The 27,986-nt window shown below is 50.3% G+C and overlaps 8 protein-coding genes across 8 annotated transcripts; 4 read left to right on the forward strand and 4 right to left on the reverse strand.

Moving 5' to 3' along the window:
- Positions 1 to 2,672: 2,672 nt before the first annotated feature.
- ACHE_11564A (TatD family hydrolase) lies at positions 2,673 to 3,902 on the reverse strand (the record flags this gene model as incomplete). The annotated part of the gene is made up of 1 exon (XM_043276147.1): positions 2,673 to 3,902. One exon carries the CDS (start codon positions 3,900 to 3,902, stop codon positions 2,673 to 2,675), a length of 1,230 nt encoding a protein of 409 aa, XP_043132684.1.
- A 2,574-nt stretch (positions 3,903 to 6,476) lies between these two features.
- ACHE_11565A (putative alpha/beta hydrolase) lies at positions 6,477 to 8,244 on the reverse strand (the record flags this gene model as incomplete). The annotated part of the gene is made up of 2 exons (XM_043276148.1): positions 6,477 to 8,018; positions 8,101 to 8,244. 2 exons carry the CDS (start codon positions 8,242 to 8,244, stop codon positions 6,477 to 6,479), a joined length of 1,686 nt encoding a protein of 561 aa, XP_043132685.1.
- A 663-nt stretch (positions 8,245 to 8,907) lies between these two features.
- On the forward strand, positions 8,908 to 10,263 carry ACHE_11566S (Spo7-like protein; the record flags this gene model as incomplete). The annotated part of the gene is made up of 1 exon (XM_043276149.1): positions 8,908 to 10,263. The coding sequence occupies one exon, from the start codon at positions 8,908 to 8,910 to the stop codon at positions 10,261 to 10,263; it is 1,356 nt and encodes a 451-aa protein (XP_043132686.1).
- Positions 10,264 to 13,279: 3,016 nt separating this feature from the next.
- On the reverse strand, positions 13,280 to 16,357 carry MCM3 (MCM DNA helicase complex subunit MCM3; the record flags this gene model as incomplete). Its single annotated transcript, XM_043276150.1, has 8 exons — positions 13,280 to 13,316; positions 13,374 to 15,433; positions 15,493 to 15,756; positions 15,813 to 15,918; positions 15,986 to 16,032; positions 16,092 to 16,143; positions 16,202 to 16,220; positions 16,282 to 16,357. 8 exons carry the CDS (start codon positions 16,355 to 16,357, stop codon positions 13,280 to 13,282), a joined length of 2,661 nt encoding a protein of 886 aa, XP_043132687.1.
- A 480-nt stretch (positions 16,358 to 16,837) lies between these two features.
- Positions 16,838 to 20,740, reverse strand: ACHE_11568A (putative translation regulator (Cya5); the record flags this gene model as incomplete). The annotated part of the gene is made up of 1 exon (XM_043276151.1): positions 16,838 to 20,740. The coding sequence occupies one exon, from the start codon at positions 20,738 to 20,740 to the stop codon at positions 16,838 to 16,840; it is 3,903 nt and encodes a 1,300-aa protein (XP_043132688.1).
- A 447-nt stretch (positions 20,741 to 21,187) lies between these two features.
- ACHE_11569S (signal recognition particle subunit SRP68) lies at positions 21,188 to 23,143 on the forward strand (the record flags this gene model as incomplete). Its single annotated transcript, XM_043276152.1, has 3 exons — positions 21,188 to 21,378; positions 21,452 to 22,594; positions 22,648 to 23,143. 3 exons carry the CDS (start codon positions 21,188 to 21,190, stop codon positions 23,141 to 23,143), a joined length of 1,830 nt encoding a protein of 609 aa, XP_043132689.1.
- A 927-nt stretch (positions 23,144 to 24,070) lies between these two features.
- erg5 (C-22 sterol desaturase erg5) lies at positions 24,071 to 25,858 on the forward strand (the record flags this gene model as incomplete). Its single annotated transcript, XM_043276154.1, has 4 exons — positions 24,071 to 24,230; positions 24,309 to 24,459; positions 24,528 to 25,767; positions 25,823 to 25,858. The coding sequence occupies 4 exons, from the start codon at positions 24,071 to 24,073 to the stop codon at positions 25,856 to 25,858; spliced, it is 1,587 nt and encodes a 528-aa protein (XP_043132690.1).
- A 750-nt stretch (positions 25,859 to 26,608) lies between these two features.
- ACHE_11571S (rhodanese-like domain-containing protein) lies at positions 26,609 to 27,337 on the forward strand (the record flags this gene model as incomplete). Its single annotated transcript, XM_043276155.1, has 2 exons — positions 26,609 to 26,893; positions 26,951 to 27,337. 2 exons carry the CDS (start codon positions 26,609 to 26,611, stop codon positions 27,335 to 27,337), a joined length of 672 nt encoding a protein of 223 aa, XP_043132691.1.
- Positions 27,338 to 27,986: the final 649 nt, after the last annotated feature.

Here is a 27,986-nt window from a genome sequence, read left to right on the forward strand (position 1 = left end):
AGATTGGAACCCATTTCCCCCTACTCATCCAAAAGGTGTCGAAAGTGAGTGTTCTCCATTAAGGTCCGAGCCTCACATGATGCATAGTGAGTGACCAAGTATCTGAGAGAAAGACAACCATCCGGTTCTTCTCTGCCTGTATGCTCGAAGATATACTGTAGCAGATCAAGGATGTGAGATACACTTCGCGAGTTGACCAAGATATTGCAAAGATCATATTGAAGTGACTTCAGGCATTGAACTCTCAGTGAGTCAACAAGGTACCGTGTTGCAAACATGTATATCTTTGCATGAGCAAGAAGATCCAGGTCAGAAGAAATAGAGGCTTCATTTCCAGCAAATCGAAGAGATCTGAACTGACCCCTTCAACGATCATAGGGGCTTTCAACGTAGATTGATTTAGCGTACTCGATCTCTAGCGAAGGTGAGAAATAACTGGATTTCTTCTTTTTTCGATCTTTCTTGCTAACAGAGCCTTCCCCATTGGTAAGTAGATACGGTATGTGACTCTGACACTGGCATTGGCTTACTTTCTTTTGTTTGCATCTGACCTGACCTGCGAATTAGGATCGGGTTTCAGGCTGCTAGTGTTTGGGGCTAGTGCTCACCATCTGCACTCAAATTTTCCCCACTCTCATTGTCTTTGTGGCAAGGCGTAGTATACTTTCCCTGATAACCAAACTCGCAAAATGAGATGATCTCCTCCTCCAAATCATCTATAATAGCAGTTTAGGACAGCGACTCTTTCATGCACCCATTATCAATGAGAGCCGTCAAGGGGCAAGATAAATTTCGAACAAGACCAGCGTGTATTGACAGCCTACGATGATCATGTCCAACAAGAAAATGAAATTCTGGAGATCGAATAACCCTACAGTTGTTAGTTTCTGTGTAGATTTATAGACAATATTCTACTCAGCAAAGTTATCCATGTTTCAAGACCTTCGTGCAAATGCCTTGACTCGTTGGGCAACTTGACGAATGTCGCAGCATATCAGGGATGTCTTCCGTTATAAATAATTTGGACATCAATATTGAGGTTTTTTTTTTTTTTTTTCAAGGCAAGCCAATAAGCTCTGCCACCTAGGCTGGGGTCAATTGGAAGGAGCACGCTGCAGCCAGCCTGTTCATATCCCTGTGAAAGCCAATCGTATGAACGCAGGCAAAGCACAGACAAGCAATGAAAGCCAATGGTGCCCAAGGCAGAGACATGCCCAGTCAGTCACTGAATAGGTACCAACGACAGGACCGTCCAGTTGTTCAATGGTAGCATGGGTGTAGCAGTTTTGTGAGATATGCAAGTTGAGGTCCCACCCGCGTCATGTAAAATACAGGGTCTATTTAAGGCACTGGGGAATCAGCCGCCATACTCGTATCTGAATTAGTGCTGGAATAAAGCTGATTCCAAATATTACTGTAGAATCGATGATAATAATAGAGCTCATGATGCTCCAACCTGAAGCATTTATTAGGGGTACATTATGACAGACAGGTGATTGGAAAGAGGGAAGAGGAGGGCCGTGGAAGCTGAAGTGGAGAGTGCTGGTTGTGGGAGAATTGAGTTGAGATTTTGCAACCTCTGCAGGCGCGATTGCCCTCCTTATATTTGCTCTCAGTCCGTCAAGCCCACCATTCCGCCTTTCTCGTCAGCAGAAGTGATGAGGCAAATTTGTCTTGTCCTCAAAATCTTCTCTGAGTCTGCTGACGTGTCCATCTTCATCTACTAGTGATGCTTGGAGGCCGATTCTGGTGCCCTGCGCCAATTGCATCTGCGCGTTGCAGCTCCAAGCCTCGCATCTCAAACACGCTGATATGAAAAGGATGCAGCAATTTCACTATTAGCTGGTAAACAGGGCACGGATACATAAACGAATTGATCCTGGTGGGGCTGAAAGAAGGCTGTGGAGGGGGAAAGGCGCAACCCGGTTCACAGCCAGACCTGGTAGCCAGATAACCTGAAAGTTGCCTTTCCCATGTAGAATATTGGGAGCCTGGCTTAAGAAGCAATCATGAGATTTTCAGATAAGAGACGACAAGCAAGGCAGCTGAGGATCCAGAAGCCCTCAAGGAAAAGTCCAAATAGGATGGCATGGTTGGAAGCAACTCAAAAGTCGCTGATCAGCTGGCGGACGCGTGAAGGGGCCCATCACTGCAATAGTAAGCAGCAGCACAGCATCAGCGTTGAAGTGGATAGGTCAATTTCCAATGAAGCGACAGTAACAAGGTCTCAATGTCTCAATCTTCCAGAATTTCCTGTCGGCCACCCCGAGGGGAGTGGACGGCGCCATACTGGAAAAGGGCAATCGTCAAGTAACGCGGCATCCTGGTAAGAGAACAGTGCACCGGGCTCGGCAGACAGGAGGGAGGGAAAGGGAAGAGAAAGTGCGTGGTCCTTTGAGGGAGATATGTCGGGCTTTGATAGATGCAACGGATGCGTTGAGGCGGCATGTGAGCGGCCTAAAAGCGGCGTGATGCGGCGCTATCCCTGACACAGTAGGTAGGCGTCATACCGCAAAGGGCAATGGTATTCCCGTCGGCGGCAGGCGGTAAGGCTCGGCAGAAGCGCGGTTAGCGGGGCGCCAAAACGTCACAACAGATACCTAATATGCAATGCTCCCATAAATACAAGTTCTGGGAATATGTAATAAACATCATCAACCCCTCCATAAACACTACCCGTAAACAAACCTCCTCCAATTCTCTCCCAAAATCTTAACCCCCTCCTCCAACCCCCATCCCCGAATCTCACAAACCCTCCTTACAACATCCTCCAGAAGCCCATCCATCACCTCCCCAGCCGTGTGCAAGTCACTCTCCACAAGAACCCTATCATCAGGCAGCGTCTTAACCACACCAATCGCCTTCCCAGCCCCCGGTGCGGAGAAATTGATCACATTCGAGAACGAGAAATAGACGTCAGATGGGTTGGCCGGATGCAGGAATTGCTTCACTGCTTCCACGGGACCGGAGTATGAGTGCATGCAGATGCGTGGCGGAAAGGGAAACGCTGGCTTCTTATGCTTTTCTTCTGATTCTGTTTTGGATTGAGATGTCTTAGCGGCATCCTCCTCCTCACTCTCCTCATGTGCCCCAGCAACACTTCCCCTCCTCCTCCTCTCCTTCCTACTCGGAATCCTCCTCTCATGTCCTCTCCATAGTTCCTTGAATACATCAAACACAGCCCCATGCGCCTGCACACTATGCACAGACACCGCCCTCCCCATCTCCCCCGCAAGCCGTAACTGAGCTCTCAGCACGACCTTCTGGTGCTCCAGATGTACCCGGTGCGGAGATAGTTTCCGTCCCTCCCGCGACCCAGGTGTCACAGTTGTATCGCGAGTTTCGATTTCCTGAGTTGTCCAGGGGTTGGGCAGGCGGAAGGCGCGGTCGAGGCCTATTTCGCCAATGAGCGCAGTTGGGTGGGTGCTTAGGCGGGTACGGGTTTCGGTGAGGAGGTGGGAGAGGGGTTTTGGGGGTGGGAGGGAGGATATGAAAGTATTACCAGTTTCGTCGTCTTTTGGGGACGGGGTGAGGACTTTTTTGTAGTGTGCTTTCTTCAGATCTTCGTCTGTTTCGTCGGTTGTTGATGGTGGTGATGCGTTGGTGTCGTCGAGGATGTGATATGAGAACCATGGATGCCAGCCGAAGCATGGGAGGATGCAGTTTTCGTTCTCAACATTGCTGTTGCCATCCTCTTTTGAGAAATTTATGGCAACATCGAAGACAAGATCCTGGTCCTCACCGCGCGTAGACATAACCGTGAGCGTCCTCGCTTTCATCTGCGGGATCTCGGCGATTGAGGCCATTGTATCTGTTGGGTGGCAGTGGGCATCATAGACACCTAATTCCCAGGGGAAATGGTCATTGTATGTTTCTTTCCTGGGGTTGTCACCTTGGGACATGGTCGTTTGTTTTGCTAGAAGCGCTTGAGATCAGTTTTGTACGCGCTTTGGAAGATGGTTGATGTTGGCGGTGACGTGATTTCTGTATCGTTGCCTGAGGTATATATAATGCGTATTCTAAGTTAACTATGAGGCTGTGTCTAGATCATCACGCCTTTATTTTGTTTCTCGTTCAAATAGTGGTTTCTCCAGATGGCAATAGCTACAAATTCAATAGGAGAGATAGCGATGGCGCATATGCAGACCCGTTCTATGCATATCCCCAATGCATACTCAAACAGCCGTGCGCATCTCAGACCCAACAGGGTATGCTGTCTGCACTTTATCCCACCGTCAACGAGCGACTGGGCGATAGACTTGTTATTCTCTGGGAGCACGTCTTGCAAAATGGGGAGAGACATTGATCTGTTAATTGCATCAGATACTTTGGCCCCGGCCAAGGGAACATGCGCTCAGCAAGAATAGCACAATGGGAATACACTGTCGCTTCGATGACACTGTCAATGCCAAAGTCTGGGTGGCCTCCAGAGCTCCAAAGGCCAGCCCGACGTTCACACAGGATCATGTATGCTATGCTCGAATTGCGTCCTTTTTGACCAACGTGGATCATTAGGCTGAACCCGAGAATCATTAAAGGCAGACAATACAAGCAAAGAGCCTTAGACCGCCGAATGGAGTATACGACAACACAGAGCAGCCTTCGACAATATCGCGACAGCAGGGGCGACGTCGGCAACATCGCGAGCGTTTGATATTGTGAGATCCTTGACCACAATGCCAAACATTTGAATAAGAAGCCAATAAAGATGAAAACAGAATTGCTGAATGAAGTTGAACATGAGAACACCGATAATAGTGCGATCCCTGGCTTGCACAGTCAAGCAATCTATTCCGAGCACCATAACTTTCCCATAAGAAAAACCCACATACAGATAAGTCCCTATGATGAGTAGTGCGATGAATTGCGGAGAATCGTACGTGACGTGGTCGATACTTCCCACAAGATTGATAAATAATAGGATTAATATATAACTAGACCGCCTTAAGTAGGACAGATCCCGTTACTAGATGCCTTGTAAACGCAATGTCAAGCCAATTAGCGATGTGGTAAACGCACAATCACTTTCATAGACATAACGAGCAGTTGACTGAGTGCCTCTGAATCTTGCTGGTGTATAAACTCCCTTTGCCCTAGCCGCCTGCAAGTAGAACCGAAAGACACATACTAAAGAAAAGGGTGTTACGGGTGTTATGATGGCACAAGTCCCGTACGTTAAGCACCAGTTATCCTTTACCGCTTGTAGAAATAGATCACTGGTTATTCGCTTGGTGGTAAGGTTGATCATTGATGGGATGCCGGTAAGGCCCAGTGCAAGCCCTCTGTGGCTGACCTCAGTGATATCAATGATGAAGATGCTGAGGATGCAGCTGATTGTCTCAGACCCAAGCGTCCGGAAGGTATCGCCGACAGCATATGTTGTGTAATCATTGCATGATGTCAGGACCACGATTCCAAGCAGGTAGACGCAGCCGGAAATCATGGAACCCTACATTGGACCCCAAAGGTTGAGAAGCTGCGCTGCAAGTATCTGAGAACCTCTCTGAGCACTTGCTGCACGATTAACATTGTCTGCTCCTGCGAATCAGTCGCGTCAAAGGTTGGTGTGGTACTGTCGATATTCGACTCCAGAACAAGCATTATCGAACAAAAGCAAATCCTGTAGCAGAGATTGATCAGTCAACGGATCATGCAGTGCAGTGCAGTTGATCGGCTTATAGGCCATAAGCTGTGTAAGCATCCTTCCTGCTCCAAACTAATGCCACTGCTTCGGCTTTCTGCATTCCTTGAGGCGCATTCGTTGTAATGGCATCGTCTGGTGATTCCTCTTCGACGCCGGTCGCGGACTCAAGTCCCCATGATGCGATGGGCTGGTTTCCAGCGTGGCCTTGGGGCGGCTAGAGCTATAAACCGTTGCGATATCGTTCACCCAGTCAAGCCGCATTGTCGTAGCGCAAGCTCAATCTGGAAAGAAGTAAAAGTTGCAATGACCGAAGCAGAATTGTTATTAACCTTGGAGGCATACAGAGAGAGCAAAAGACATACCAGAGGGTGTAAGAACCAGTGGCCTGAGAAGCAATGAAACAAGGCTGAGAATGCAGTGTACAGAGTTTGCCTGCGCCTTCAGGGACAATCAGATCAGCTTGCAAGGAATATCGCACTCGGACCCTGTGTCAGAGAGCATGGCGACGAATCAACTTTACAGCCTTATACCTGCAGTTGAGGCTGTGCTTAAGTCTCAAGGACTGTTGGAGTGCAGGAGTACATGCTAGAAAGCTGTGCTAAGTTTGGTGATGAAACGCCTGTTGACGTGAGACGGAAAAGAGATCGAGAGTGATGGTTGAAAAAGGGGTTGGATGCAGCATGTTGTGTAGAAGCATATTTATTGTCACCTCTATTATGTATGCATCCTGTACACATATAGAAACAGACCAAAGCCAAATAAACAAAACTACAACTCCAACTCATTACCATAACACATATGTATCGTCTCCCTGAAATCGTACAATCTATACTTATGGTCTCCTACCTCTCTCCCTCCGATTAACATCCTCCATCTCCTCCAAGATCGTCTTGTTGAACTCTTCATATCCGTCGAGGTAAACATGGTGCCCGGATCTCTTGATAACAACTACCTTGGCTGAGCCATTATCTGCCTTGCGTTCTTCCGCGGTGGCATCCTGTAGAATCCGTCGTCTCTCCTCTTCAATCTTTTGTTTGGCTGCAAGCCCGCCTGCGGCATCCATCCAGTCGTGGTCTCCGTACATGAAGACGATTGGGATGCCGTTCTCGCGTTTGACCAGCGTAGACTGGCTAGCGGCACGGGCTGTGGACGCATCATTGGGTTGGCTCGCGCCTGGCACAGGAGATGGGGCCTGCGAGGCATCTGTCACTTCGGCCGGTTCCCAGTTCGGAGAGGATGAAGAAGGCTGAATCATCTGTCGTCCAACGTCCTGAATACGTCTGATCAAAGGACTGCGAGCGAATGCTCCTGGGGCGAGAATGTATGCCAGTGCATACTCTCCGCTGCCTCGAAGACTGAAGATGGAGTAGGAGTAGTCGTGTAACGACTTAGCCTCCTCGGCGGGGAGGTGCGAAAAGCGTCGCGACGTCCAACCAGAGACAATACGCGGTCCGAAGGGACCTGCCCAGCGCACGAGCGTGAAAGGTGAGATGTTCTGGTCCCAGAGGTAGGCAAACCACTTGGGAAGCGTTCGACGAGGTGGAGCGCCTGGTGCCGTGGCCGCGGCTCCCGTAGCATTCACGGGGCCCTTGAGAAGCACATTGTTATCACCTTTCTGTAGTTCCCCCGGGAGAGGAGGGGTGACGGCTGCGGTAGTCGTGCGCTGCTGATCCTGGGTGACCTCGCTGGGCAGAGTCGACTCTGATGGCATCTCAGCAGTCACAGCGTGGGGATCTTCAGGGATACCAACGGGTGAGGCAAGGATGAGTTTGTTCAGACGACCAGGGTATTTGAGCGCATAGGCTACGGCCATGTATCCTCCAAGACTGTGGCCAAGAAGGGTAAAGCGCTCGATCTTGCGCTTAATGCGCCACTCCTCTAGAGCATCCACAAACCAGTCCTCAGCCTCTTTGATCGCATCCTCCCGCTTTTTGGCCTTGATTCGGAATGGAGGACGGGTGCTACGACCCATGCCCAGCATGTCCAGTGCATGTAGTTGCCATCCTTTGAGCCGACTCAACGGTTCGAAGTTCTTATAGAAAAATCCCAGCCCAGCGCCATATCCATGCAGCATAACCAAATGTTGATCAGCCTCCTCCCCGAGTCGTTCAACCGAGAATTCGTTGAGCGCGCGATCCTTGCCGCTCAACTCGACCATGCTGGACTTCCATCGACGGGGACCGTACGGATCACCGAGGGAACTGGCAGCCACTTCGCTTTGCTGACTGGTATCTGTATGTTGCAAACTGTCGACTGTCCCATCCGTCGCGTCTGTCGTTTTACCTGTCTGCTGATGTGTCGGAGGTGTGCGTTGTAAGTACGGTAGATGGGAGAGCACCTTGTGCTCTGCGACAGCAGCCGGGATACTAGCCCACTGAGATAGCCCAGTAAGTTTCAGTGACTGCCTGATTCCATAATAAAGTATTACAGACACATCACGAAAAACAAGCACGTACCCATTGACTGAAGCCCTCTCTGTATCCTAAGGGAAACCAACCCGAACCCGCTGCCAGACCACCTCGAGCTGCATACGGAGTACTGTCGCGGCGGCCATGGTTATGGGCATGACTTTCCGATGAATCCAACGATTCCGACGCCATGGAGGATAACTGTCGCAGCGAAAGAACTGGCCCGAACGATGCGAAGGATGCGGAATGACGAAGAGGCGAGTCGACGGACGAGGTCTGCCGGGCCTGCAGAGTAAGCAAAGGAAGTCGCAGTGAGAACACTTTGTCGCACGGCGAAAAAGAGCAGAGTGACAGCGAGAGCAAGAGACCTCCTGTCACTCGATGCAATCACGAAGAAGATTTCATACAAGGGGGCGGAGAGGAATAGAGTGGAAGATGGCAGGAATTGGAAAGTCAGTTGTTGGCGGCGCGACAGAAACCGTTGATCCGACGTCACATTCAGAACAGCGATACAGGACAGGAATAATTCAATTACATATAGCAGTATGAAAACAAATATATACCCTGGGTATGTAGCATAGAGATAGAAACAGATCAAGACCCCGCAAAACATATGGCAACAGTACTTGTTTGACGTCTCAACAGCTTCATCTTTTGCCTGTTTCGGCTTCTTCTCCTTTCCTCTTCCCACTCTTTTTCAAGGACAGGCTCTCTTCCTTTTTCTGTCTCTTTTCTTCCATGCCATGAGATAGCATTTGGCCGCGAAGGCCGTGCTTCTATCTGTTCCCTCTTTGATTCTATATTCCGTCCATTATAATCAAACATCCCGGCTGCTGCTGCTGCTGCTGCTGTACAATGGCCACTTCCGCCAACCTCGACCAGTTGGTCAAGGGATCTACTCCCTCTTCTAATCACACACACTCAGCTCCAGCTCCTTCGTCCTCATCCTCTTCCGAACTATCCGACTCGTCATCCTTCGCTCCCCAATCCTCACCCACCGCATCGCCCGATCTCACCTCATCATCGCCATCCCCGGCATCCCCGCCGGATCCGCTGTCGACCCTGCCTTCCTCCCCTCCTCAGATCTATCTGAACCTTCTGATTCTCGAAAGCTCCCTACGGGCTCAATATCTCGCATTACGCGAACGTCGCCGGCAAAATACTTTTTTCCTACTTTTGCTGGCTGCCTGGATCACCTACTTTGCTTATGCATTGTTCCTCCGGCCACGAGAGGATGGCCGCGGCGTGGGCGGATCCGTATACTGGGTGGTCGAGATGGGTGAGAAGGTCGCTTTGCTAGGAGGAATCGTTACAGCGCTACTGGTCTGGGGTACTGGTCAATGGGAGCGTGGAATTCGCTGGCCGCGGCGCTGGCTCGCCGTCGCCAACCGCGGCTTGCGTACGATGAACACTAAGATTGTGGTCATTCGCGGGCCCTGGTGGCAGGAGCTACTAGGCTACCTGTCCTTCCTCTTCCCTTTTTCGACGCCGTTCTTCCCTTCGCCAACCGGAAATTTCCGTTACGTTGACCGAAACCTATCCGAGAAGCGCGGGGGTCGGCCGCACTACCCGCAGTATTATAGCAGCGTGGACGATGAATCGGGACTGGTGGAGGAGGACCTCAGCCCGGGAGGCGACTATATTCGGTTGCTCCTTTTGCCCAAGTCTTTTTCTCCGGAGTTCCGCGAGAACTGGGACGACTACCGTGCGGAATTCTGGGATAAAGAAAACGAACGACGTGCGCAGCTGCGGCAAAAGCTGCAGGAGCGGGAGCGCCAACAGGCACAGCAAAATAAGGCTAGATTCTGGTGGATGAGCTTTGCATGGAAGTCTTCATCCCCTGCGTCGCCGTCGCAGCAGCGTCGACGGCCTGCAGCAACGGGAACGCCCCAGTATCATCGCCATCATCATAGCTCGAGTTCTAACCTTAAATCTCCCACGCGTCGCGGTACACGCTCGGATTCCCATTCGCGCACGCCTTCTCGCAGCACTACTCCCGTAGATGCGGACGAGCGTCCTCCCTCGCGCTCGGGCACCACCGGCCGTCCGCGGCGAGGAAGTACAACCCCGTCCTCCACGCCGTCAGGCACAGAGCGGCGAAAGAGGAGCAATTCCAAGACTATTCCTCCTCATGGACTGTCGCCTTTAACTCAGGCCCAAATCAGGGAGGGAGTGCCTCCGGAGATTCGAGAAGTGGGCAATGCAGGATGACACTTCTTTGCGTGTGCATATGTACGGCCGTCTTTCCATGCAGCCATTGTTATACTAATATGCTTTTTTTTTCTTTTCTTTTTTTGTATGTTTATGTGCATGCCTTAGATCACTGAGCAGCCTGGGGTATATAGGCGGTTTCACTGTGACACGTTTAATTTGAGATAATGGAACTAATTTTAACATGGGTCTTCCTGTCCAGCTTGTATAGACTTCTGGAATCGTATGTACTATGTACTAACTTAACTGGACCTGGAAATGCACCCACAAGCACTATGAGAGCTAATTAGTGTAGATCATGGTCCAGCTGACAATATAAAAACTTCGAATTGCCATGGAGCCGAGCCAGTCCTTTCCCATATCCTCTTCTAGCTTCCCTAGCCCCGTAATACTGGGTATTTCATCCTATATACAGTTCAAATGGCTAAAGACCCCACCCGAGCCACTTGCCCCAGATAGCACAGTGCCCAAGAAAGAATACGAACACAATATCCAAGACCTGCTCCGAAAAGTCTCCTGCAAGCCCCCAAACTCGACATTGCAGCGGTCTCAAAACCAACCTCGAGGACCGCCTCCGCGCCCTAGGCGTGGGAGATGACCTGATCCAACAACACCACGGCGCAGCAATCCACACCACAACATTCGCCGTTCAGACACTTTATTCACATGCCAATCCAGATGCTCAGGAGACCATTGCCACATTCACAGCAATCACCAGAACTTGAAGACATAGTTGAGTGAAGAAAGAAATGACAGACTGAAAGAATTTTTTTTTCTAAAAAAAAAAAAAAAAGAGAGAGAGAAAGAGGAGGTTGTGGTTCAACCCGGCCGGGCTCGATTGGGAAGGAGTTAGCAAACCACAACGTGGCGTGCCATGCACAGACCCATGCACCATCAGTCGTACTCCTCAGTTTCTTGTCCTTAGTAGATGGTCTATCTGTTCTCACTTTGTAGGCAGCAATATGGTCATATGGCAACATCGTCACACCCTTCAACTTCAGGCCTGCAGGCACGATGCAAGGCAAACACGGAGCGCGGATAAGAATCGTATATCGATAGTCTGGCGCGGCTAGCACATGCGGCTAGGATTGCAGAATGCTTCTTCTTTGTTCCCTCAACATGACAAATTGGACGACGTCAGCCTAACTTCAAACGAGAATATCCTGACACCCCCTTTAGGTCTTTTTCTGGAAGGCCCTAGACATGCTTGGCGAAAGGAAACTGGGTATGGACTTGCTCATCTTCCGGCCAAAAAGATCCTGATGATATCTGCAAAAGTCCCTCTCCCAGCACCATCTGGAGCTTTTGTCCCTAATTTCTTCATCCACTGCACTGTTCTGACTCAGCCCTACCTTCTCCGCAACCCATCCCCTACAATACCGGAAGCACCACCATCCGTTTCTCTTTTAGTTATACGAACCAGGTGTGTGTCGCTGTTGCAGTCCAGGATTCGCCCACATCTGTTTCGGACCAACTTCTATTGTCAACACTCGATCAGTTGGATAGCTATTCGGACGTTGACTATTCGTGTTTCCATTGGGGACCAATACATGCCACCACTCCCTGACTGTATTCATTTGATACATGCTGGTTATCTATTCGTTGTCTGAGGGTAGGCTCTTTTTGAAGAAGGGGAACTGGGAAGGGGGTCTAAGGTGACGCACGGAGCCCAGTCGGTAGAATAATCAATGATAATCAGCATTATTTACTATAAGTACATGCTCGATATTCGGAGCTTTTCGCCGCCCCTCATACATACCTGCTCTGTGCTGGTTGTCGCTACGCTGGCAATATCCGAGAAACCACCAATCGCAGTCGGTATCGCTCCCGAAACATTCCGGCTTCATCGTTTCCTTCATGCTGTCTGCGTGAAATGAGAATGTAGGAAGGGTGAGAAGTGCGAGTGGGAAGGAGCGATGGAGGGGCTGTCTACCCTACGCGGTCCTGGTGAATGGGAACAAAACTCCTTCCATTCACTGCCTTTGTGGGTAGTGAGCTTATGACTACCTTAGGATTTACTTCATTTCTGGTCTTGGACGATGTTACCTCAATCAGCGTCAATGGACTCTGTTTCCCTATTCAATTGGTCGACAGCATTCAGAAGTCCATCACTATGCGCGTAAATAGCACCACAGCTTCACCGGGCTTGACGACCTGGAAGACTTGCTGGTGGTGCTTGTTCGAGATATGCGTAATCGCAGGGATGGGACTGAAACGCCGTGGAATCGGTTGTACTAGGTTCTTGAATCCAAGAACAAGGTGTACTTAATTACATCCACCTGGGTCTTGCGAAGAGAAGTGACTGTTTTGAAGAATTCGACCTTATCCTGGACGGCCTGGAAACCACAATTCAAGAGATGTCCTCCGAAGCGGACAACGTTGCTATCCTAGATGAGATTGATATACTTCAAAGTGAGTTGAAACTGCTAGACTTGGACGGATGCAGAACTAAGTAGAATGTAGTCATTTTCAAATTCTCTTTTTCTGAAGAAACTGTCCACGCTAAGACCAGGGCTTCGGACAGTGATTTTATATGCAACCAATCTACTCTCTTACGCCAAATGTCTCAACAGGAGGAAACCAAGTTCGTCAGTCCCCAATACACACGAACAAATCTTGTTTCCTCACACGTTGTTTGGTTAACGAGATGGTTTGCAGAGGCACGCGCAGTGGAGGGATCTACAGGAACGAGCTAGTGGTGCAAAGACAAAACGGAGAGCAGATCTACGATCGGAACCAAGGCGCAATTAACCGCGTCTATTTATACTGTAAGACGGCGCTTGCGCTTTTTCTCTTGACTGAGGACGGCCATGATGTCCATTGTCAACTCAGAACAAGGGTGACAGGCGATCGTCCGAATTTCTCATTTCGTCAGCGGGGCTACAGGCATTCATCTTCCAGCCGACACCACGACCAGTCTCATTTCTCTGGGAATTGGGTGCACGGGGCACAGGAAGGAAGCTTCAGTAATAATTAAATTATATGATGAGAAAGGAAGGGCGTATTCTATTATCAATCAAATTCGGTAAACCGTCTCATCATCCTCAAGATACCTATCAAGATATGTCAGCCGCTATCAGGGTATGGGGCAGGTTCTAAAAAATACTCACATCAACTGATTCATCTCATTCATAGCCTTCAGCGCTTGAACCGCCTCAGGTCTCTGGAATACAGCGCCCTCACCAAGGCCCGGCGCGGTACGCACAGCAGTGTTCACAGCCCCAATAAGCTCCTCAACGTCCGCCGTGTCGCCATCAGCAAACAACCGTGATCCCATCAATGAACCAAGAGTCTGGCGGAAAATCGTCAGACGGGGTGGTTGTATTGGTTGCGATGCTGCTGCTGCGCTCTGGGACTGCGATGTGTCTGACATGAGTTGCGATGCGGGCTGAGATGATGCCACGGACATCTGGGATTGAGACTGAGGTTGTGTCTGTGTCTGGCCGGTCTGGCTCGAGCGCATCCGTTGACCGCGGGGGCTGGCTTCGTATAAGCCGTCGCCGTCATCTGATATGTCTTCGCCTTCTGCATCGGCGTTGTCGTTGATGCTGGAGCGGGTTGCTTGTGTGCGAGTTCGTAATGTTCCACCCCGTCGGGTGCTGCGAGGAGTGGTGGTAGCTGGGGTTTCGTCATCGTCGTCAGAGTCCTCATCACTGGAGTCGGAGTCGGAGTCATCGTCAAAGGTCGTGACCTTTCTTCTCTTTCGGCGCTCGTCCTCAACGACTTCCTTAAACATGGCGAAACGCAAAATAGATTCAGCACTCTTGGCATCTTTCTCATCGACGCGGCTGGACAGTCGTGCTTTGGCGTGCGCTGTGGACAGACGGATCAACGTTTCCAATGTACGAGCGGTGATAGGGGAGGTTCTGCGCTGATTGCCGGAGAGTTCATCGTTACGCAGGGCAGAGTATGTCGCAACAATGTGGTCCGCAGCTCCCTTGGTCAAGACAGGCTTTATTCTCGACTTGGCGTATTGAATGTACTTCTTAATGAAAGGGATGCTCAAAATTTCGAGATTCTTCTTGCCTGAGTCTCTGTTCATGTTTGCAATGCCAGCGTGAAGCATAACGTTGAACTTTTCGTAGACATCAGTGGGCTGGTTTGAGTCTTGGGTCTCTTCGAGACCAACACCCAGGCTCTGGTTGAGCTGCTCCCGGACAGGAACGCCCTCCTCGACACCGGGCTGACGATAGCGGTGCATACGCAAGACGTGCTCTGAGACCATGCGGTCCTTGGAGTCTTCAATGTCGTCGGTGATAACGAAGAGCAAATCGAAACGAGACAGGAGGGAGTCTGGCAAAGCAATGTTCTTGTGCGGATCCTTGTGAGGATCATATTGTCCGTAGATAGGGTTGGCGGCAGCCAAAACGCTGCACCGGGCGTTCAAACTTGTGTGGATACCGGCCTTGGCGATGGTAACTGTTTGCTGTTCCATAACTTCGTGGATGGCCACACGGTCGACGTCGCTCATCTTGTCGAATTCATCAATGCAAACTACACCACGGTCACCGAGAACCATTGCACCAGCCTCCAATCTGCGCTCTCCGGTCTCCTTGTCGGACGTAACAGCAGCAGTCAAACCAACGCCGGAAGATCCTCGGCCAGTTGTGGCAATTGCGAGAGGAGCGGTATTCAACACGAATCGAAGAAGTTGCGACTTGGCCGTTGACGGATCACCGACCATCAGGATGTTAATGTCACCACGCAGGTGAGTACCGTTGTCCAAATTCTTTTCCATACCACCAAGCAACATCAGCAGCAATGCCTTCTTGACGTAGTCGTGTCCATAGATACTCGGTGCAAGGGAGTGAGAAAGGAGCTCGAAAACGTTCTTCTTCTTGGAGATCTTGTTAATATTCCGAATGTCAGTGTCGGTAATAGTGGCCTGTGCAATTCCACCACCGGACTTCGAAGACAATTGGATGATGTTGTTCGCCATGACGAGTGTGCGGAAAGTCGACGACCCATTCCCGGCGTTTCGGTTACCCAGCGTACGATAGGTTCCCACCAATTGAATTCTGTCACCGGGTTTAGCCCGGTCGACCAGATCGTCGTCAAGGATCACATCGACGCTGCGCGGAAGCTGGCCTGCTGGTGCTCTCTCGGGCATTTCCTGGATAGAGATCGTTTGGTGGTCCATGTACGTCGAATAACCGTACTCTGTAATAAGCTGGTGGAAAATGCCCATTAGCCATTGCCAACGTGCCTTACTTTGCAACCTGAGCATACCGGATTCTTTTCATCATCTTCTTGTGGGTAGACGTTCAGACTCGTTGCCCCACTAGCAGTCATAGTCTGATCCCTATACCTCCTAGACAAGAACCTATCCTTCTTCTCGCTGTAGTGCACACTCTGTATAATTTTTGGACGGACCAACGAGCATTTCGTAACGATACCCTCGAGCGAGATCATCCGGTTCAGGTGGATCGACCCCAACGTTCTGGGATTGCAGGCGAATTCTCCGAATGCGCCGACATATGCGCAGTAATAGTTCTGAAAAGAATTATAAGTTTGTATGCGTTGGTTCACTGGGCCTGAGAATATCGTACCACATCGTCTCCCGTTTCTCTTGATGGCCGGTTCGGCAATGTCTTGATTACATCCTTCAGGGCTTTGTCGAATGCTATCGAGTATTCGAAGGGCGAGGTGAGAAGCCTGTTAATCGGCGATAGTTGTTAGCACTAGCTGTCAAAAATAGCAGGAAAAGATTGTGACCACCTACCCATCTGCAAGTTCGCGGTTATGCGCTCTGATTTCATCAATGCTAACCTGTAGAGAAAACCAATTAGCTGACCATAGTCTCCATACCTAAGGTAAGGCCCTCATACTAAAAGACGACGCAATCCCCGGTTAAGCATCAACACAATATCCGCTCGATAACTGTCGGCTTGTTAGCAAGGGCGCCGGACTTGGGCTTCTCAATGGTAAATTCACGAACCTGCGCGCTCTAGCATCGGCTGTTGCAATTCCAAGTTAGCGGAAAGCTACCAAATGTAAAAGCAAGAGACAATAACGTACTTGGATCAAGGAACTCAACGGCCGCTCGGACTCGATCCTGAGCGGCCTCATCACGGAGCTGCACCCCGTCGTCCATGGTGGAAGTGGTTGTCGAGACTATGGAGGAATAGGCGACAGATTACCGATTTTTCCGGAGATAGTGATAGTTTTAGTTTATGTTAGGGTCGTTAAGGGTGATAGCAATTATGCTGCCCTGCGGAGTGGGATAGCGGAGGATCTTTCTTTTGGTGCCGGCGACGCGCGTTTCCCAATCGGGCAGAATTAGAACGCGTCTTTTGGCGCTGGACGCGTCGCGCGCCCTTTCATAGATGACTAATATACCAATCAACGGTGCACGTGATTTACAGCGAGATGCTTGAAAAGTAACTTAAAAAGAAAAAGATTCAGGAGACTCAAAAAAACAATTGAATAAAGACTGTCTACTATACATCGCGCTATAATGCTTCTATGCTTTTCATGCTTCGTAATAATGCGCACTATACAAAAAGTGGACGTAGATCGTACATGTAAAAGACTATCTATACATTTGGAAATTCAAAGACAAAATATACAAGACCTAAGACCGTCCATCAGACTCGTTCTCTCCGGTATGCTTGAGGTCTTGCTCCTCGTTGTTTGCCTCAGCATTTTCAGCATCTTCCGCAGCATCGTATTCTGATGCGTCGTCTGCTGGCCCATCTGCTGGTTCTTCTGCTGATTCCTCTGCTGGCTCGTCCAGCTCGTTGGAACCCTGCTCGTCCTTCACGATCGGTAGTCTGAAAACATATAAGTTATCAGGCTCTCTGAGATACCGTGACTCATCATCGGGATCAACAAGGCCGCTCGTTTCTTCGTAGCTTGTTTCGGTTTCGATGTCGTGCTCGTCTTCAGGGTCGAAAGTCTTAGGAGGAGGGAAATCCTCAGGTTCATCCTCCTCTGAGATGGAGGCCTTCGCTTTCGCCTTGGTGTCAGTAACGTGTTGATCTAATCCGCCAGCAGTACTGGTTCTAGCCGCTGCTTCGCTGGAGAGAACAAGAGCAGAAGATCTAGGACGACCTCCCACATCAAGGACACCACCAGTCCACACCCAAGGCTCCCATTGAAGGGGAATTTTCCTTTTATCGGGTTTCTGTTGGCGAGAGCGGAGCAATACACCCTGGAACTTCTCGCGGAGATAAGGCATGTTACCCAGTGCCTCAAGAGTTCTGGGGGCCTCGGTATACAAAGACTGCAGTTGAACACCTCCTTCGACGACACTTCTCTCTCGAAAATCAAGGAGGGCAGAGGCGAGGTAGACCATGGAAATATAGGTGGGATGCATGAAATCCGGCTGAATTTTACTCCAATATATTCGCCCTTCTTTAAAGAGATGATCGCGACGCCCCCCGTATCTATGCTCCTCAAGCCGTGCAATTGCCCGGGGAACACCTGAAGGTTTGATGCTGAGTCCACGGCGAATAAAGTTCCATCCCGGGAAATTAGGCATGAATTTCTCCTCAAAGACGACAAACGCCTCAATTTGACGTGACGGGTTGGCAGACGTCGCGAGCAGCTGGACATAACTCGACCAATTGTAAGAGGACAGGCTGAATCCTGCACGCTCAACTTCTGCCACAACTTCCGGAATCCTTTCGACCTCATTGCGATACGCCAACGAACGTAAGTAAAGAGAGAGCGGTTTTGATAGCATGAACTTATAAGACGGGAGAATTCTGTTTTTCTGTGAGATGAGCTCCTCTGACAAATCAGAAGCATCGGAATCCACGAGCAAATCATGGTTGCCTTGTGGGGACTGGGGTAGAGAAGGACGGGGAGGTTCAAGGCTGTCCGCCGGGGGCAATTGGGCAGAAAGCCATTCATCGATGTCGAGAGGCGTGGCCAACTTGATCGCACGAGGAAACGTCAAGCGCCAGCATTTCTCGACTTCTTTATATTCGTCAGCCCGCAAGTGCGCGAGCATTAGGGTGTTAAGCAGGCGAAGAGGCGCAAGTTCTTCCACATTGTCTGATGCGCGTGAAGTCTGTTGCCGACTGATGAACTGGTCGAATAACTCCCGTACTTTCCGAGACGCTCCCTTAGTGCCATATGAATTCATGACGTATTCATAGAACATACTAGGGAAGGCTTCCATAGCGGATTGTCTCCCAGTGGCTGGCATTGGCTCCTTTGTAGCCAGTTTTGTAGTGTCGAAGTCCGCGATGGTCTCAGCAAGGAACTTTTCGGCGTTTTCAAGGCGTACACTGGTACTCTCCTCGGGCTTTCCACCAGACCTGACGGATTGCAAGTCTCTCTGAAGCTGGTTCTTGAGGAAGAGAAGGCTTGAGCTGGAACCCGGTCGCTGGAACCGTTCCTTGATCTCACGAAAAACAATGTGTACCATGTCACGATTCCGCTCTCGAACGTAACCATACAGGATGATAGTATAATGAAACTCGGTTGCATGCACGCGCTTATTTCGGTGAAGAGACCTGAAAATTCGGCGAGCAGAATCGGTTTTGCCAATAAGCGCCAAGCTAAGCATCAAAGCGGCATATGTCATGCCATCAGGTAAAAGTCCCGCCTTGTCCATTCGCGAACGGATTCGAGAAACGGCTTCTAGGTCGAGTCTGAATGCGTAGTGCCAAAGTAGTATATTCCACATCCGTACCCGCGAGCCCTGCACTTCCAGGCCAAGGCAAGTCTCGGCCACGCTTTCAGCTACGTCAAACTTTCCATTGCGGCAGTACGCCTCTACGATTGGATCAATCATAGGAGCCGTAATCTGCATCCGGCGTTGTTTGGCCATAGCTAGCAGACGGCGCACATTGTCAATATCGCCTTTATTGGCACAGACGCCCATCAAAATACCGAATGTATGGGAGTTCAGTTCCACTCCGCTTTTGAGCATTTCATCGAAAGTTTGGAAAGCACCGCTAGGATCGCCCGCATTCGCGTGGGCAGTGAGCAGATTATTCCAGCACACCGTGTTCAACGGAAGGCCATATTCCTCTGGGATCCGGTTAAACTCCCGACGGGTCTCTCGAACGTTCCCAATCCTTGCCTGAACGTAAAGAAGCGGAGTTAGCAGCCTGCGACTGCGCGGCGGTCCATGATCGGACACGAGCTTGTCGAAGACTTCGCGGACTTTCGCGACATCACCGGCCCTTGAAAATGCAACGAGAGCATTCTTATACACATCGGGAGTAGGTTTTCCATGGAAATGGGAGAACTCCTCCATGAAATACGTCATACCGTTGGTGATGTTAAATGACACAAGAGTCCTCATCATGGCACGAATGATTTTCGCTGGGGGGACCTTGTCTGGCAGCTGCCAACGGAACGTACGGTAAATGACAATGGACCGAATGAATGTCGTTCGAAGATCCGAAGACTGGGAGGTCTGAATCAATTTGTAGAAATGCTCCGCGGTAACAATGCCGAGTCCTTTGTATCTGCGTAGAAGGAGAAGAATATTTCTAGAGGACGTGTTTTCGATGGCTCTCAATGACGAGAAAGCATGGTCAATAAGAATGCCCACAAGTTCGCGAGCAGGCCGAACATCACCTTGGCCTTTGAGAAAGTCTGCTAGGCCAACTGCATTCTTGAGGAATAACGATAGATCCACCTGGGAAATCACGGAACACAACCATTCATTGTCGGGAGACAGCTTGTCCTCAAAGGATTTTGGCCTTGAATTCCACATTTCATGAGCAATGTCCCATTGCGCATTGTTAACTGAGGCCGCGATAGTAAAAGCCAAGCATGGGTTTCCCACTCCACTCGATACAGCTTCCTGGCATAATCCCTTCAAATCCGGGAATGTTCCAGCAGCCACACATGATTCAGCTAGGCGCAGGTAATCGTGGGCAGAGCGATGTTCGACAGGGATTTCGTCAAATATCTGTTTCAACCGATTGCGGTCGAGCGGCCGTTCTGAACGACTAAGGTAATCGAGAAGAGACGATTTCAGATCGAGGGGCCGGCCGGCAACTGCATATAGCGTCCAAGCTTCTTCATAGTCTCCCTGCCTCCGCTGGTTGAACAGCACTCTAAGACTGTCCCTTGCGCGTTCCCGTTCGTCTTCTCCACCCGGCTTTTCATGTTCCTCTAACACTCGCTGCCCCGCCTGGGCACTCTGATAACGACTAGCACTTTTTGAAACGTAAGCCCTGGACAGGCCGGGTACCGTTCTCCTCCTTCGTCGCGAACCAATTCTCTTCGAGGCGTTAAATAAACATGAGGCTGCAAAGGACTCGGTTTGTGGTGGGTAGAGGAAGTCGAGAAACGGCGCTCGTGTATTTGAAGTGGCGCCCAGACTATGCGAGCCCCGCAGGTCGGAAATCTGTACTAAGGCCAGAAGCCATGGAGGGAAATCTGCACTCGCTCCGTTATTGTGCCCGATAAGAGGATATAGTGACCTTGAATGTCGAATGGCGCCATTGGAATCCCGGAAGAAACGCCGTCCTGCGTTCTCGAGGCATCCGGCAGCCCGTTCAAGCATCACCCTCGACTGTTATACCCTGAAGTCACCCAAAATATATCACACTGCGTAACATATCGTCTACCGACGGCCTGCAGTCAATGAGTAAAGTCAGCTCATTCTTTGTTGCTGGAGCTTTCGTGATTTTAGGAAGAAGCGACGCACTGGGAAAAAATATGAGCGGGAGCTCTACTCGCAGATCCAGCTCCGCGGATTCGTAACAACCAATGTTCAAACCCCAAAGCCTTTCTCAATAAACAAGCAGAAGAGCAAGGAAAGCAGTAGATATCAATGATTGTAATGACTGATGGTCAAAGACGGGATTTGGGAAGGCCTGGCAGGAAAAAGACTAAGGTTTCCCGCAGCGGCGACCGGGCATTTATTTGGCCGAGACCGGGGACTTCCACTTCATGTCCCCTCCGCCAGACACCGTGTCCCAAGCAGCTCTTAATCAACAACAAAGCCAGCATGGAGATTACAGACTTTGTTTTCAATCAGAGAGAGGAGTCTCTCGTGGTCGGGGACTACAACGCCTACCGAGCGCACGCCACGCGCAAACTACATAAGCTGCGCAAGAAGATCGGGCAGACTACCCCCAAAGGCCGTAAATATACCGCCAAACCACCAGTGAGCGCAGAGGATATCGGAAACAATGTGACGTATGTCCTTACCTTTTCCTTCTTCATGTGCTCAGTATATAAATCGAAACCGTGCTGACTGTATGTATTAAAGCTACGTGCATCTCTTACTACTCAGCTCGGAGCGTGCCTGGGCACAGGCAATGCACGTGAAATCCACACACTCCGCGGACCCTTCTGCAAAAGGAATCGTCGGTGCAGCTAGACGTCACATCATCTCGCGACTGAACAAGGCCACAAGCTATGCGGAGCAGCTCGTCAACCTTTTACAAGACCAGTCCACGTCTGGTGCTACCGATACCGATGTTGTTGAAGCGCGCGCGTATTATGCTTCTCTTTGCGGAGCTCTGAACTTGGAGAAAAGGAAATGGGAACAGTGCCTTCAACACTACGCAGTTGCGAGAATCGTGTATACGATGCTTGGTCAAATGGCCAAGAAGGACGCTTTCCGAGACCTTCTCTCCGGTACCGTAGATCCTAGTATCAGATATGCGGCGTATCAGATGAAACTCCCACGCTCGAAGCCTCTTCCGTCATTGGCTATCAATTATTTCCCATCGAATGCTGAAGTTCGATCCGAAGTGGAGAAAGTCGATCCCAATTGTCTGAAGGAGGATGCGGCAGGAACCCGACGGACTGCTGAGGGAGAGGTCCAACAGCTCCCGGAAACCATTGAATGGAGATCGCGAACCGTGTCGTTGGAGGATGCGTCGATTTCCCAGGCACTTGCTGCTGCTGCGGCAGCCGAAGCCCGTCTTACTGCATGGCTGGCAGAACCTGCGGGCAAATCCGCTTCATATAAAGACAAGGCTGCTGCTTATGATAATGTAATCATCGCCAGTCAGGATGCGGTGGATGCCACGAAGACTGCCATTGATGATCTTACCAGTGAGGGAGTTGACCCTGGTGATAAGAGGATGCAGTCGCTGCAAATCACTCGCACCGCAGTCAACTATGCCCTGGTAGGATGGCGCGTTGGCCGCAATCGGGTGCTTTGCGGGGAGCAGGATGATGTTTCGTCTGACGCCAACTTGACGAAGGCCTCTCGTGGTAACAAGGCCGATAGCCGACGCGAGGAAAGCCATGGGAAGAAGTTGACACAGCTGCGAGAGAGGGTCGTCCTCTACGACTCTACGCTGCAGAGTCTGGATTTTGTGTTTGAACTTCCGGGTGTTGTTGCTGACAGCGCTCTTGTTTCGGAATTGGAAACCAAGCGGGCTTACTTCCGGGCTTTAAGGTATCTTCTTACTCTTTCCCCCTGAGATAGACTCTCTCTGACCATTGAAACAGGTGTCTTGCGATTGGTCGATCTCACGGCTTCCTCGGGAAATCGAAAGAAGCCCTGGCACTCTTTGCACAAGCTCTCAAACTTGCATCGACTGCCGCATCTACTCAAACATTGGAGGTTGAGGGGCCACCCCGACTGGATGTTTCCCGTACTCAAGCGCAAACGCTCGCAAACACGCTCCGGGACCTTGGCGCACAGTACCGGGGTCTGGTCACTTTGGAACGGATGTCAGAGGAAGAAGCGTCCAAGTTGGCTAGCGAGCGGCCTGTGATTGAACGTCTGCATGAATACTCTGGTGATGGGTTGGATCTCAGTCATCTGGTTCCTGCCCTCCCTCAACTGCAACCGGTGCCGGTGAAACCACTGTTCCTGGATGTTGCATGGAACTACATTGACTACCCACGCGAGGATCAGGGTCCGGCTCAGGGCACGACTGCCGAAGAGGCACCGGAGGAGAAGAAGAGCAGCCGGCGTGGTTGGTTTGGCTTTGGACGGTGAAGTCGGATTCATGATTCATGTAGTTAGTTATTCTAGCATAGCGATGAGTCAGCAAGTGACAAGCACGTGCCGACCACGACCCTATTCTGTTAGCCTTAAGAAAGTAGCGTGGGGCAGTTGACCAATCGGGATGAGGACAACCGAATCAGCTGCTTTTTTGAAGCTCAGATAACAAAACGTCAGCTTGGCGCCAAATCAGATGATGGCTTAACCCGCTCGTTCGGGCCATTGCCGTCATGTGTTATTATTAAACGGAATGAATTGAATGTAGGTCATTTCATAACCCTATCTACATCAGACAATGCATGAATAATGCTGAGTTGTGAGGGGGTTCATGCTATGCTATGCGCCCAGGTGTTCTCTTGCCTTTTTTTCTTTTTTCTGCCAAGACACACCGCCGGGCGCCATTCCGTCCGTTTAATTTCGCAGCTCCACCGCAGAACACGGCCGGGTGTTCTTCGTCCCGGTCCCTGAGAGCGTAATTACCGTATTAGCTGTACCCTGTTGGAAACACGGCTTAGGACGCGCACACCAGGGCTGATTTTTTTTTTGTATCTGTGTCTCTTTTTCAAAGTAATGTTATTGGCGCTGTATGATTATTAATCGAACGGTACCTGCATCGCTGACTGTATCCGTGGCCCTCCGCCCGCTACAACGGTGAGTGTTACCGTACGTATTGGTATTACGTGCTATACACTCCATTCCCCAATAGGATCCCCCAGAGAATCTTCTTTCTTCCTCCCTTTTCCGACTCTTCCTCATTCATTCACTCACTTCACTCGCTCTCCTCATTCCTTTGCTTCTCCTCTTCTCTCCTCTTTTCCCTTTTCTCTCTTCTCCTCATTCTTCTTTCTTCTCTTTTTTCCTTCTCTTCCTCCTTACTCCATCTCTCCCGGGAATAGCGTGTTGTGTTGTGGTCTGCCCGTTATGGCTACTGTCAATGGGAGCTTTGTCTCCCCTATCGCTGATGCCACAATCTTCCCCAAGGTCTTTGAGCCTTCGGGGCTGGTCGCTTCTGTGTTCCAGGGCGTCTCCGTCTGGAAGGCCTTATTGACAATGCTCCTTGGTGCTGTTGTTTATGATCAACGTAAGCATCTTTTTTTTTTTCTCCATCTTTTGTCGCGTTGATAAAACTCGACCATATCTAAAAACTGTCAACCTACAGTGCGATACTTTTACCTCAAAGGCTCCATTGTCGGTCCAGCTTTCAAGATCCCGTTTATGGGCCCGTTCCTTCAATCGGTCAATCCCAAGTTCCACGAATACAAAGCCAAATGGGATAGCGGTGAGCTGAGTTGTGTTTCCGTCTTCCACAAGTAAGACACCCTACTGGTTTGCGACAATAAATCGCTAGTATGTGCCAGCTAACTGACCATCACCGTAGATTCGTCGTTATCGCGTCCACTCGCGACACCTCCCGGAAAATCTTCAATTCGCCAGCCTTTGCCAAACCCTGTGTCGTCGATGCGGCCCACAAGCTTCTCGGAAAGACCAACTGGGTGTTTTTGGACGGTAAAGACCATGTTGAATACCGCAAGGGTCTGAATGGCTTGTTCACGCGCGCCGCGCTCAGCTGCTACCTCCCGCGCATGGAGGAGGTCTACAACGAATACTACGAGCGCTTCCTCGAAAAGTCCAAAGAGACCAACTTTGAGCCTACCGCTTGGATGCCTGAGTTCCGTGAGCTCATGTGTGCTGTTTCGTGCCGCACTTTTGTCGGCCACTACATGACCGCTGAGGCTATTCAGAAGATTGCCGATGATTACTACCTGATCACGGCTGCGCTGGAATTGGTCAACTTCCCCTTCGTTCTCCCGTACACCAAGATCTGGTATGGAAAGAAGGCTTCGGATATGGTACTGGAGGAGTTTTCCAAGTGTGCCGCCAAGAGTAAGGCGCGCATGGCTGCTGGCGGTGAAATCTCCTGCATCATGGACGCCTGGATCAAGTCGCAGCAAGATTCCGCCAATTACCGTGCGAAGGTTGCTGCAGGTGAGCCCGCTGAGAAGCCTGCGCAAATTCTGCGTGACTTTAGCGACTACGAGATCGCCCAGACTATCTTCACTTTCCTCTTCGCCTCTCAGGATGCCACTTCGGCCGCCTCCACCTGGTTGTTCCAGCTTATGGCTGACCGCCCCGACGTTCTGGACAAGGTTCGCGAGGAGAACCTGCGCGTTCGCAACGGTGACCGCACGGTGCCCCTCTCGATGGATCTGTTGGACAACCTTCCCTACACCCGTGCCGTCGTCAAGGAAACTCTCCGCTACCGTCCTCCCGTCATCATGGTTCCCTACATGGCCAAGCGCGACTTCCCCGTCACCGACAAGATCACCGTGTCCAAGGGCTGCATGGTTATCCCTTCGATCTGGCCCGCTCTTCACGACGAAGAGGCCTACCCCAACGCAGACTCTTTCGACCCTGACCGGTGGGTTACTGGCACTGCTGAGAAGCAGTCCAAGAACTGGCTGGTTTTCGGCACCGGAGCCCACTACTGCTTGGGTCAGAACTACGCTACTCTCAACCTCATGGCTATGATTGGCAAGGCCAGTATGGAGATGGATTGGGAGCACACCCCCACTCCTCTGTCCGAAGAAATCAAGGTGTTTGCCACCATCTTCCCTCAGGTACGTTCACCCTTCTGTGTTTCCATCAATCAATCAAGTTGCTAATATTTACCAGGATGACTGTCTCCTCACTTTCCGTCCTCGTTCCTAAACACCTTCCATTCTCTATCCCTCAAATAACAGCCTGGTGAGGTCTGTTTCGCATCAAGCGTTGCATTTCACGTTGGAACCAAGATACCCGAAATGCGACACTTGAGACGGTGTGAGACTTTCCTCGCCGTTGTTCTTTTCCTACGCTGGAGATGAAACGACCAATGACACCTTTTTTCCCTTCTCGTGATTATAGTACTACCGCCCATTTAGGGTCTTCTTTGGGATTTGATGATGCGACCTGACATAGCGATGGTTTTATTCTTTATTCATTTTTTCTTCTTTTCCAGCTACTGTTAACTGGGGATCAGGACTTCCGAAACTGTATGATTTTGCAACGGCCCATGTGGGATCGTCCATCTCGACTGGTTATCGTCAGTGGAGCGTTTTCTCATTTTCATTCTTATTCCCTTTTTTTTTTTTTAAGGTGGCGTTGCATTCTAGATCTCGCGACTTAGATTTAATAATAATTGCAGGCTTTTCATGTTTCTGTCACGCCAAAAAAGCGTTATTGTGTTGTAATATGCCTTCCTGTATCTAGATTTTTACATATGTTATTGACTTTGACCAATTTCTACCTATCTTGACATCCATTTACCTTGTCTGGCAGGCGGTAACTTGCGGCAGCCTGACATTACCTCCATCTTAACCGAACCCCCCAAAGCATATATCAACTTCATCTCCCAGTAACGAAAAGCATTACGATCAAGACAATTGATCTGTTAGTCAATCGGAACAATTCTCCGCCAAAATGTCCGCTCCAACATTCCGACGATCCTTCACCACCCTCAACGCCTGCCTCAGCAAGCAGGCGCAAACTTCCTCGGCTCAAATCTGTCGCCGCAGCGGCATCACATTGCAGATTAAAAGCCCGTTTTTGGCGCTAACAGCTACCCGTGCTGGACAGAGGATTCTCTGTACATCATCGAGGACAAGTGTGCTCGCGCCTTTGCGCCCCAACTTCACCCCCCAGGAATTTGCCCGCCGGAACAGCGGCAAAAGCGAGCAGGGCTGGAAGCAATGGAAATTCGAAGACGTACGCCCGCCCACCTTCCCCAGTACACACTAAATACAGAAACTGACATTCAAAAAGATTAATGCCTCCCTCCCTGCCGACACCCCTAACTCCCCCTCCCAAACCCCGCAAAAGAACCTAATCCTCGTCGACGTCCGCGAACCCGCCGAACTGAAAGGCGGCATTCTCCCCTCCGCCGTCGCCGTCCCGCTAGCCTCCCAACCAGACGCGCTATTCCTGTCCCCCGACGAGTTCGAAACGCGGTTTGGATACCCGAAGCCTGGTGTTGAGGGAGAGGGGGATATTGTGTTCTATTGTAAGGCTGGGGTTAGGGCGCGGGCGGCGGCGCAGTTGGCTGTGCAGGCGGGGTATGATGTTAATAGGGTGGGGGTTTATGATGGGAGTTGGTTGGATTGGGTGAAGAGGGGTGGGAAGGTTGAGGAGTGGGAGGGGGAAGATTATTGATTTCTATTAAGGGTTTGAGTTGAGGGGATGGGGTGATGGGATATTGTACATATGCGATTATTATACTATCAAAATGAAAGCAGTTAGCAAGCGTCGGCCATTTAGGCTAACTAGCTGCTTTATGATATGGTAATGGTCCCTTAAGACAGCACATCCCATATTTGTTCTTCGAGAGTAAACATCCTCAAATTTTCCTAATCCAAACCCCCCAAGGAGTAAATCATACGTCTCCCGCCACTCTCCGACTATAATTGAAACATTGAGGATTAGTTCTAAAAGTAAAACCCTTCTCATCAACAAGACTCGAGTCAGTGGTAGGCATGGTTTCCAGTAATGGGTTCTTTGTCAACCTTGAATGCCCATTGAGCCCCTTCTGCTTAGGGCAAAACCATAGAGACCGGCATCTACCTGTGAATCTTGCTCAATTCCCCAGTACCACATTGTGTCCATAGGTACATAGTTCCTCCATGGTACGTCTAGCATCTTGTCAATCGTACGTCAGACAAAGCATTCTGTGGTATGTGTTAAGAGTTTTCTGCCTCCTTTGTGATGGACTCATGTGAGTATCGTTGCCACGCATGGTGACAGCAGCATGAAGGTTGCCAAGTGCAGTCTTCTGAGATTTCCCCATGGAAGAAGCAAATTATCG

Source organism: Aspergillus chevalieri, chromosome 1 (assembly GCF_016861735.1).
Source record: "Aspergillus chevalieri M1 DNA, chromosome 1, nearly complete sequence".
Classification (NCBI taxonomy): domain Eukaryota; kingdom Fungi; phylum Ascomycota; class Eurotiomycetes; order Eurotiales; family Aspergillaceae; genus Aspergillus; species Aspergillus chevalieri.